General features: G+C 42.0%; 1 protein-coding gene across 1 annotated transcript in view; it reads left to right on the top strand.

The window, feature by feature from the left end:
* Window positions 1-12,036, top strand: part of abcb7 (ATP-binding cassette, sub-family B (MDR/TAP), member 7) — an 80,155-nt gene extending 68,119 nt beyond the window's left edge. The window contains exons 15-16 of the mRNA XM_067247763.1: window positions 9,511-9,618; window positions 10,200-12,036. Coding sequence (XP_067103864.1) covers window positions 9,511-9,618; window positions 10,200-10,424 — 333 coding nt within the window. The 3' untranslated portion in view covers window positions 10,425-12,036. The remainder of the gene's footprint in view (window positions 1-9,510; window positions 9,619-10,199) is intronic.
* The last annotated feature ends 254 nt before the right edge of the window (window positions 12,037-12,290 follow it).

Here is a 12,290-nt window from a genome sequence, read left to right as displayed (position 1 = left end):
GAGATCAAAAAGAGGCACACAACTTGAGAAAATCTGAGACTTATTTCAGAGCTTGATGAGATCTATTATGAAACCCAAAAGGAGACTAATTTGAGATTTTGTGAGGCTTTTTCTCAGGAGAAAAACATGAGAAACAGGAGAAATAAGCCACAATCTCGTTTTGGTTTCATACATACCTCATTCTTGTCTACGAGAAATGCGTGAGACATTTTTGCGAGCTCTTTGCTAGTTTTATTTTCCTCTGGGCTACTACTTGCTACATGCTTCGATAGCCAAACAAATGTCCTGGTGCACGTAACTGTCAGGCTATTGCATTTTGTACTTCTGTCCATCAATTTCTTGTTAGTTACTGCATCCATTCAGCAACAAAGTGTAGTACCAACCCTTTCCGTTTTGAGTTAATGTAATATGTTTTTGAGTTAATGTAATGTTGTTTCCCATTTGGGGGAGAGTGTCCTTGTATTGGGGGGAGGTGAGCGTGTCATCCTATTTGGGGGGAGTTGACTCGTATTTGGGGGGAGTGTTTTCATTTGGGGGATGCACTGATGTTAGTGGGTGTGATTTGCACTTCAGGGCCACCATACAAACATCAATCACGTGCTCCTGACCACCAATCAACTTTCACTCCCTATCCCATCTGTGTTTAAGCTGACTGACGCATCCCAAACAACCTCCCATGGAACAGAACATAACATTCAAACAGCCTTCTTCAAGGACATGGGCCCTGCACAGATCTTCACCCCCCTGACGAATTCCCTTGTGATGGAACAGCTCAGTGATATAGACTTTCCCAAAGAAAACCTACGCTAGGACAGCCACCATGCTATTTCATTAGACATACCGGTCATCATCATAAACGGCAAATGGCATGGTAAAATGCATGGTTACAAACCTGAAACTTGTGTTCGAAGTCTCACAACTATCAGTATTCTTCCTACAAAAATATATCCCCCTGTTTTATCTGTTAATACCCCACAGATGAAACTGGCCCTTCTAAATGTTAGATCACTAAATAAAAAATCATTTTTAGTTAATGATCTGGTCAAAGAAAACAACTTAGACTGCATCTGTCTAACAGAAACCTGGCTAAACAATGACACAGCAACATTGATAGAAGCGTGTCTGCCCGATTACAGCTTTAACCAAGTTTCTAGGAAATCAAAAAGAGGTTGAGGAGTCGCAGCTATTTTCTCATCTAAACTGTTGTTCAAAATCACTGAGCTAGGTGAATTTACATCAATTGAATATCTTGCTATAGAGCTCAAAACCGAATCAATACTTTTTGTTATTATATATCGGCCACCCAAGCACTCGCCAATATTCATACAAGAATTCTCTGAACTATTATCACTGTGTCACTAGATATGACAAAGTAGTTTTAAACAGAGACTTAAATATCCAAGTAAATAAAAAAGCAGACCCAAGAACTATTGAGCTCTTAAATCTCCTCGACAGTTTCGATCTAACTCAACACATAAAAGACCCAACACACCGGCATGAAAACACACTAGATCAGGGGTGGCGAACCTGCGGCTCGCGAGCCGCATGCGTCTCTTTGCCTGCTCCTGTGAGGCTCTTACTGAGCGGCTGGGGGAATAAAAGGAATACAAAAAATATATACTGTGTATATATATATATGGACCCTTTCGTATTTCATATCGCGTATCACATTGTTTAAGACTTGAACAAACCACACAGAGCTGTCGCAGGGAGGGTGCCAGGCCGTGTGCAAACTTAACATGCGAGGCACTGATTATTGACATACACGTGATGCACGCGCAAGAATCACTTTCAACCCGCACGGAGACTGTCCATAATTCCGACAGCCATTGTCCTGCGCGCGCGCGGAGCCACACCATTTCTGCAAGACGTGCTGACAAATTTATCCAGCGATCCTCGAATCGACTTGTGAAATTCTTGCTTCTTTTTAGTTTTATTCCTTTTCTCAGCAACTGACTCATGTTTGCAAAATCGGTCTTGCTCTCTTGTAGGTGACGTTTGTTTCTCCCGATTGTCTCCTTCCTCCTCGCACTCTCACAGGGCATGCACTAACGCCCTGTGGTGTAACGTAAATGATGAATGAAAAAATGAGATTTCTTGACAAACGGGAATTTCATTTTAGATCGAGTCATCGAGTCAAGATATTGAAAATAGAACATATTTTTGTGATTGCAAACCAGAGTGGCGCAAGGCCCTGTGCGGTCGTATAAAAACGGTTATGCTTTGTATTATGACTGTCATTAGATCTGTAAGCCGCTGTTGTAGTGCGGGCGTGCATGTGTGGCTCTTTGCTATGGTGAGTTTTTGTTTTTTTTGGCTCTTTATGCTGGACTGGTTAGCCACCCCTGCACTAGATCTAGTAATAACAACTGGACTAAACATCAATAATATTTCAATAACTGATCTACCCCTCTCAGACCACCATTGTATACTTTTTAATGTTGAAATCATCCCAACAAAAACAACAAAATAATTCTTAGTCCAAAAAATACATCTAGACGATAGACCTATGATGACATTTTCTGAGCAATTTGCTCTATATGAGCCAACTAATCATGAATGCTCTCTGAATGAAATGGTAGGGAACCTCAATGATGCACTATTATCTGTGTTAGACTCTGTTGCACCACCTGAAAACCAAAAGGAAGTCAACAAGCAGAACCTCCCCATGGCTGAGAAATAAAAATGTTAGTGAAACGAAAAGAAAATGCAGTGCAGCAGAGAAAATGGAGGAAAACAAAAGATCACAATCCACTACAATATCTACAAAGATACACTAACCACCTATAACAAAATGTTGTCGAAATAATAATCTAAGTTATTCGAGAGTTCCAAACGGGCAGGGTTGGATTACTTTGACCAAATTACAACTTGTTTAAACTGGATATGAGTTTGTTTCTCTATTTACGGTGACATGTCTTTATATGACTTTAGTCTAATATCTACACATTCGGTTACATAAGCGAATTTACATGCATTAATTCTGGCCACTGGTGTTCTCTATCGCTGTGTGCGTTTATTCTTTATCACTCGAGAATATGCCGGCTAAGAGCTTCACTCGCTCTAAGGACCTCTTGTCCTTCCTCCCTGTCCTTCAGGGGAATCAGCTGAAAACTTTTACAACTTTTATTTCACACACTAGAATCCAAATGAGAATATACTATAGATTGCTAAACTACTTTTTCTACACACGGACGACCATGGGTGTCCCGTCTGAGCCACCTTCGCTTCACAAAATATGCACTTCAGCAGTTGCTAGGCAGACTCTCCAGATCAAGCGCACAGCAAAGGTTAATTAGCCTACTCCGTATGTTTTTAACCTAAATTCTGCGTTTTGCTGCTATGGCGATCCAGATTAAGCAAATGGCGAATGTTAGACATGCGAAAATCCAGCAAACTATAGCTGAACGTGACATATTAATCATTCAATCTTTCTGCACCATGGCTTACAAGACATACACAATACATAGACAGACATACAAAATGACAAACATACAAATATGTTTGCATCAAAATTTGGTTGCAGTGCTCTAGTTTATTAATTTAATTAAAAGAAATAGGTTATTTTGAAGGAGAGTCTTACCGGAACCTGGCCCGTGGATGAACATGCACTCGGAAAACGCATAGAATTAGCAGATGGAAAGGTTCTGCCCTACCTTCTAAGTTTTGTGGCCAAAGCGGAATCCGACTGCTTGTCCCCCACGGATCCTAGGCTGGTCTCATCAATCTCCTGGTCGCTGAGCTCGCCAAATTGTTGTCGAAATAATAATCTAAGTTTTAACCAATATCAACATTTAAAACAGCACGGAAACGGCAGCAAAGTATGATGCAAAGCGTTTATTCGAATCCAACACAAAGGATTGATTCCAACAAACGTGAGTAGACCCCTGGGTCTGACTGGAATTTTTCTCCAGACATTTCATTTATATATTTACTCTCTATTATTTTGTGATATTTTGCCATTGGTACGTTATAGTTGGTCACAGATGCATAATGCATTTGTCACACCATTGGTCTCTTACTCTAGGGGCTTCAGAATACAGTTGCATAGAAATCAGGCCTGCTCTGGCCTTGAAGACCAGCTGCACTAGATTCCTGGGTGTAGGGTCGTAAATCTGTCCCATGATATCTGGGCCTTGTAGTTTTCTATGGAAGAAGCCTATACACACCGTCTTCTCTCGCCCTGAGCCCCTAAATATCCAGATTTGCACTTTGGGCTTAATATCGTCTGCATATTAGTGGCAATACTAATCAGTCAACAGCTTTGCACCTGGTTTTCAGTAATATAGCGTTTAAAAGTAAAAAAAGGTGATTAAGAGGTTCATTTTCAATCATATAATCCATAATCATTTCTCCATCGTCATAATTACAGCAGTGTGATGTTTTTTCTACAACAAAAACCATCCGTCTAGCAAGGCCAACATTATTACAGAAAATGCCAGAAATTCCAGAGTTCTCTTCTCCACCATTGACCAGCTGCTTAACACTGTCCCTGCCCCCCTTCCATCCTCAGCAGTTAAATGTGAAGAGCTTGCTTGTTCTTTAATAACAAAATAACTTCGATCAGAGCTTGTATTATTACTAGTGGAGGTGAAACTGACATCAGTAGATCCTGCAACATGACCATGAGCACATTTACATGCATCACACGAAAGGCCGATTTATACTACTCCGACTCTGTTATGGACAGAAGGACGGAGTTGGACGGATTCGTTGAATTTATTGTACTCCGAATGCTGTGGGTGCTGAAAACAATTCACCGCCAGAAGAGTAGGTGGCGCTGCACTGCGATGCTTGCTAGGTTATCGAAAAGTCGTAGCTAATTTACAAATGAGCCGTTTCATCAACAAAATAAGCACATTTTCAGCAACTACACTGCCCATTTCTCGTTACATTTGAATTCAGATGCTGATTTCCATGTACTGTTTAGCTGATATGAATTGTGAAAACCTACAGCAATGGCGGTCAAAGGATTCGGTTCATCTTGTTGGTCACGGCAACCCCGCCCCTGACGCGAGCGGTTCTTAATACGGACCAATCACAGCCAAGGAGTCTCCGTAAAATGACGGACGGACGGCTAGTCAGGAAAATCAGTAACATATAATCAGACAACATAACAGATTTCCATAGCTATGCGGATGACACACAACTATATATATCCACTGAACCCAACGATGCAACAGCCATAAATTCCATTACTAACTGCTTGTCAGCAATAAACAAATGGATGAATGATAACTTTCTTAAATTAAATGAAGACAAAACTGAAGTCCTACTATGTGGCCCCAAATCCAAAAGAGAGATGCTAACTAAGAATCTAGGAGGTTTAACCCCCTCACCAGAGGTGACAAGTCTCGGTGTAATCCTGGACTTAATTTCAACTCTCACATTAATAAAGTGACCAAAACAGCTTTCTTTCATCTGAGGAATATAGCGAAGGTACGACCATTCATAAACCGAAATGATACAGAGAAGTTAATTCATGCTTTTATATCCAGCCGGCTGGACTACTCTAACGCACTTTTCGTTGGTCTTCCCAAGAAAACCACTGAAAGACTACAGCTCATTCAAAATTCTGCAGCTAGATTATTAACACAAATAATGCCAATACAAATATAATTATAGTTACTTGACTCTGAGTTTAATCAGAGCAAGAATGGTCAAAGTAAGGTTAAAATGAAATACACATTTAATTACATTGCAAATGAATGAAATCAAGGCAAACATGTTACAAAATGAAGGTTTTAAATCTTACCAACTCTACCATGATCATTGTAAATCACAGAGACAGCAAGAGGTGAGCAAAGAAAATGAGTACAAGGACAAGCCAGAGCTGAGGAGAAGGTCTCAGGGGAACAATGCTTCACATTTCCCTTTATACACAAGGACAACCAATCAGACCAAGTTCTGACTTACTTATAAACATATGACTAGCAATGCCAAGAAAGTTACACACTGGGGTGTGAGAGCCATCAAGTAGAGTCCGTCCAGAAACTCCAGACTTTAGCATATGAGAGGTGGGGGCAGGTTGACACCCACCCTTACAGTGCCATGATAACAACATAATCAATGTAATTAACATCACCTGTCAGCAATGTTCCCTCTAAGCTGCGCAGACCAGTTGCGCACTAGATTTTTCAGACTGTGCACGAAATAAAATCAGTATTTTTTTTATTATTTTATAAAAACTATAAATGTTCAGTTGATCGGTCAAATGCGGCGAAGCCCACGCAAGCTTTTAACAAAACGACGTACCTGGGGCTCAGCTCAAGCTTTGACTAGCAACGAAAATCAGGAACGTTACCTTTGCAGGCGCCCAAAAAAGGGGGAAAGTTTTCATTTAAACACGAATGGCTTGATGAAATCATTCAAACGAACACAAGCGATGGTCCAGGTAGGCTGGTGAAGCTTTCTTATATATTTAGCTACGAAGAAGCTAGCGTGGTTCTCTGTAAACTTTGCTGAGAGTACTGAAGTTTGCGCTCAGACAGATTTCAATTTGCTCAATGCGGAAAGAAATTAGAGGGAACATTGCCAGTCAGTGGTCATAATGTTATGGCTGATTGTTTTATTACATTTATGCATTTTGCCATTAGCAGATGCTTTTATCCAAAGCGACTTCCAAGAGAGAGCTTTACAAAAGAGCATAGGTCACTGTTACGTCTCCCGATGGCTCGGAGTGGAAGTACGCAACATAGGGCTACAGGCAAAGCCAGTGAGGGTGCAGTCACACAAACCAGATACTCAATATGAATAATGTAACGTTTATTCGTTACACACAGCAACACTGGGATCAAAGAGGACAATCAGTGGCACCAAAGAAAAAAACATAAACAAACCCGCCCGCCCCTTAGACCGGTGCTAAGCACCTAAAAAAGACAGTGGGTGGTGCTCACTGATAACCCGGGGAAGTAACAAAAGGTGCTACTATGTGGGTGTGAAATGTAGACCCCGGGGTATCTTACCTATCCCCGTTTGTCCCGGTGCGCACAACAAAACAAACAGAAACAAAAGAAACTGAAGACAAGACACAAGCAGGCCTCTAAACCAAAGTAAACGGTAAAGACAAACGCATAAACAGAGGTAAACCAGGAAGCCAGGAAAACCAATACCAAACATACCAGAGCTCTGCCACAGCTCAACACAAAACCAGTCCTCTCTCACACTAAACACAGAAACAAAGGGCTTTTAAAGGGAACCGGTTGATGGGAGTTCTGGAACAGGTATGGCAACGAACTGATGACCAATGGGACCCAGGTGTGCACATCTGATGACCGATGACGTGGGAGAATGAGGCAGTAGTACGAGACAGAACGCAAAACAACAACACAAAACAGAACACAAGACAGGCAGGGCAAACACAACGTGCAAGCACGTAACAGTCATAGTTCTGTCCTGTCGTTTGAAGCATACATTTTAGCTCTGGCATTCGTCTCCCATTAGTATTGATCTTATTGATCATTTCACGTTATCGGGGCGGCGTGTGTTATCAGCAAACGTTCGCATGTCGCATTATTAAACTGAGCATATCGATTTTTAATCCATTATTAAACTTACCATTTTAATTGTTTAACCTTTTAATAGTCCTGTTAAATGTGCCTGAAAACGCCTAAACAACATACCCAAAGTACATTGAAAGCTGTTGTTGAACCATTTGGAGTACATGCATATAAATGGTCTCTTTTGAAAGGTGACACTGAAGTTATTTCCCCTGTTGTTAGGACCCCTGTAAGTCCTACTGGTGTTGAGTAATAGAAGCTTGAACACAAGGAAACTGAAAGTTTCTATCTCCAACTAGATTTTGTTTTGAAAACAGAGGCCTGAAGAGGCCTAGAGGTGGTAGGTATTAGCTCATTTCAGAGACAGTCAAAGCCAGTTTGAGAAATTCATTTAGAACGAGTGTGTGTGTGGGGGGGTGCAGGACGCACAGACCTAGTTGGCTGTAGAGGGGAACATTGATAAGAGAATCGATAAGGAATCGAATCGATAAGCAGGAATTAATAAGGAGTCGGAATCGTTAAAATCTTATCAATACGCATCCCTACTCCTGATCTTCCGGATGTTGTAGAGGGTGAATCTACACGACCGGGAGACCGCAGCAATGTGGGAGAGCTCTTCATCCATGGTCACCCCGAGGTTCCTGGCAGAGGATGAAGGGGTCACTGTCGCCGATCCCAGGGTGATTGAGAGATTGTGGGAGATGGAGGGTTTGGCCGGGATGATGACGAGTTCTGTTTTGGCGAGGTTCGGCTGGAGGTGGTGCTCGGTCATCCAGGCGGAGATGTCTGAGAGGCAGGCCTCGATCCTAGCTGAGATCCCCGGATCAGTCGGGGGGAACGACAGGTACAGCTGCGTGTCGTCAGCATAGCAGTGGTAGGAGAAGCCATGGGAGATGATGATTTGTCCAAGCGAGGTGGTGTAGAGGGAGAAGAGGAGGGGTCCAAGGACGGAGCCCTGTGGGACACCAGTGGAGAGCTGGCGGGGGCCTGACACTTTGCCTCCCCAGGAGACCTGGTAGGATCTTCCCGACAGGTAGGATGAGATCCACTGAAGTGCAGTGCCAGTGATGCCCATCTCAGAAAGTCTGGCCAGCAGGATTTGATGGTTAACCGTATCAACCGCTGCAGAAAGGTCCAGCAGAATGATGACGGATGACCTCGAAGCCGCTCTGGCAGACTGGAGGGCAGTGGTGACTGACAGGAGGGCAGTTTCTGTGGAGTCTTGAAGCCCGATTGGTTGGGGTCAAGCAGGTTGTTCTGAGAGAGGAAGTTTGATAGTTGGTTAGATACAGTGCGTTCAATTGTTTTAGAAAAGAAGGGTAGTAGTGATACCGGTCTGTAGTTCTGGAGGACGGCTGGGTTAAGGGAGGGTTTTTTGGGTAGAGGGCTAACTCTGGCCTGTTTGAAGGCAGAGGGGAAAGTGCCGGAAGTAAGAGAAGAGTTAAGGACATGGAGAAGAGAAGTTATGATGGAGGGAGAGATGGTTTGAAAGAGAGGGGAGGGGACTGGATCAAGGGGACAGGAGGTGGGGCGATGAGAGAGAATGAGGTCAGAGATCTCTGCCTCGGACAGGGGAAAGAAAGAGTTTAGACATTTAGTTGGGTCAGTCATAGAGGGTGAGTGGGTAGGAAAGGTGGGTTCAGGGAACCGACTGCTAATTTCAGCAACTTTTTTCTCAAAGAAGGAGGAGAAGTCGTCTGCTGTCAGGGTGGAGGGGGAGGGTGGGGGAGGTGGGTTAAGAAGGGTGGAGAAGGTAGAGAAAAGTTTGTGAGGTTTTGAGGCAGAGTTAATTTTGTTCAGGAAGTAGTGGGTTTTAGCATCAGTTATGCATAACTGTATGCTACTTGTGCTCTGGACTCGGGATCAAACTGATGTGGATAGATACACACAATACCCCATACATTGACAAAACAATATTGACCTCTTTGAAGTGATTGATGTGGTTTAGCATGATTTAGCGTCAACATTCTAGTAATGTTGGTTTAACCCTTATTTGTGTTTGTTTTTATAGAACATTCTGACTGCCATGAAAGAGATGGTTATGGACAGGACATCCATCTTTATAGCCCATAGGCTGTCCACAATTGTCGACGCAGATGAGATCATAGTACTGAACCAGGTAAGGATTTGACCTGGCAAAGTTTTCTGTGTTTTGTGGTTGACCCTAATCTTAACCAGTAAGAAGTCCAGGGAAGTGTGCAAAATGTAAAAGGGCCTTGAAATTACATTGTAATTATTATCTTATACTTGAGTGATGACTGTAGCCTGTATCAAACAACCAAAGCTGAATAATGTAACTACTAAAATGACTTTACAAGATCCATAAACCCATGTTGTCTGATATGACAAGCAACAGTTATCATGTGGTAGTTATTTAAAAAGGCAATTATACTGCCAGTTATACTGATGCAGTGTAGAAGTGCTCTGTTAAATTGCAGTCCCAATTAAACGTGTTTTAACAACGGGAGCGGTGATGAGCACACCATGCTGGCCTCCCAACCTTTATCCTGCTTTGCACAAACTCATCACTGAGACTTTTAATGACAACACACATGCTGGGGAAGTCAGACTCTACTCAGCTCTGTGATAATATTCTCTCTCCATCTTCATTGTCTCCCTTCATTTTCTTTCTCTTTCTCTCTAACTTGCTCTCACTCTTTATATTTATCATCTTCTCCCTCCTCACTTTTGCTCCCCCAGGGTAAGATTGCAGAACGTGGGGACCACGTGTCTCTCTTGGCCACTCCTGGAAGTCTGTACGCAGACCTGTGGAAAACCCAGAATAGTAAGATCCTTAGCAACAATGACAGCAGCGCCCCCACCGGGCTTCTACCCAAACACCTCTCTCAGAAAGAGCAAGAGAGGAAAAAACTTCAAGAGGAGATCCTCAACAGTGTCAAAGGCTGTGGGAACTGTTCTTGCTGAGAGTAGGTACCAGCTGTCAAGGACACCTTACAAGGACAGCAGGTCTAGCGGAGTTAGGGCAGGGAGGCACAAGAGGAGGGGGGTGTCTCCCTTTGACTCACCCCTGCCACATCCTGCATTGTGACCCTATCCCCACCACCTGACTTACTCCTCCAGAGAAGGCCATTGGCCCCAAAGAGGAAGCTCAGGAGCAAGGAGTCTGTCATTGGACGGTGTCCACATAAATGGAGAGAATGAGACTTAGCAAATCCTTCCAGACCAAGAAAATAATTAGAGATCATGTATATATGACATACATTTGACAGTGGGTTTCTTAATCAACAGTAAGCGGGTGTTACTTCTAAACATGTATTTCCTCCTCTCTGGAAACTTACTGCTTTGTATGCACATTCTTGTGAAATAAATATTCTACATGCCTTGAGGTTGACATATTAGTTACTTATGTTCATAGGTTTTTTGACTTCTTGACTAAATTATTCTGTCCATGTAATTGGGAGCTGTAGGTCACTGTTTTTGTATATTCTTACTCTTTATCAAGTTTGAAATGCCTCAGAAAATGTAGACGTCATGCATTATCTGAGTAAATCTGTGTTCTAAATAAACAATGATTTGATGATTCAGAATGTTGCTTCAAGTAATGTGCACAGCTCTGCTGACTGAAATGAACTGAAAGTACTTTTAAATCAAGAAAAAAGCCCTGAAATGTTTTGATCAAGCAAGTCAGCAGCCTCTTCACTCATGTCATAATGGACATGTCATTATCTATCACCCCTATTTAAGTCTAATGTTGGTCCGTTTGGTGCAGACAATGATTTGAACGCTAGGATATGCAAATGTGAACTCTTTAAGCAGCAGTGGGATTATCACCATTAGTGACTTGTGGTGAGATTTTTTGGACAACACTGATTCCACTAATCATAGCCATCATAGCCTTTTCAATCATTTGATCTCTCAGTAAATTAACATGAAAAGAAAGTGACCATATAGAAAAAAACGTCTACTAACCATGTACTTTTAGGAAGGTCAGCCAGACCACACAGAGCCAACATCCTGTCACACCTGTAGAGTCTCATCCAACCACATCAGACCAGATCAGATTTGTGTAATGTTGTTACTTTTTTTAAATGTTGTTTTACTGAAATCTTGATTCTAGTAACTACTCCTTCCTGAAAGATAACCGAGTCATCCTTGGTATCTACACAAAGCTAACAGAATAAAACTAACATTCAACTATATTTTGTAACTGTACCAAGATGTTCAGAACAATATTTGAACAATCTTATGAACCAGCCAGAGACCAGTTCACACCTTTGGTAGGTGTGAAGGAAAGAGAGGGAGTTGAGAACCCAGCTTCCCCCAATCAAATTCTGACTTGAGACAGGTCCAAATGGGCCTCGGACGCAAACCGCCCTCAACCTCATTGATCCACCCTGATCGAACGTAACTATGGCTAATGCTTTTTCCTCCCTGACATGGAATTGACATGAGCTCCGTTTATGATTTGTAAGGATGTAATCATTGACTGTACAATTTCTGTCTTTCTGTAAATTAGACCATTTCATTATGTTCATTGAAACCAATCTCTCATATGAAATTCATAATCTAACTTGTTCTATCCATGTTTACCTTAATACATTCATTGTAAAAGATATGTTGACGTGTGCGTGTTCACTAATGTTACGATTGTCTCTACACTTAGAACAAATGCAATCCTTAAGATTAGAATGATTATTACATAGGCTATTAACAAAGGTTTCCTCAGTCCCTTTAAACAAATTCTGAGGTGGTGGATAACCCTAACCCCCAAGAAACTTAATTATAAATTAAGTATTTCTATTCTTCTCAAGTAAACACCGCTACACTCTC

This window comes from Osmerus mordax, chromosome 12 (genome assembly GCF_038355195.1).
Source record: "Osmerus mordax isolate fOsmMor3 chromosome 12, fOsmMor3.pri, whole genome shotgun sequence".
In the NCBI taxonomy this organism is placed as follows: Eukaryota; Metazoa; Chordata; class Actinopteri; order Osmeriformes; family Osmeridae; genus Osmerus; species Osmerus mordax.
The sequence above is the reverse complement of the archived record's forward strand: the minus strand, read 5'-3'. Positions and strand labels throughout refer to the sequence as shown.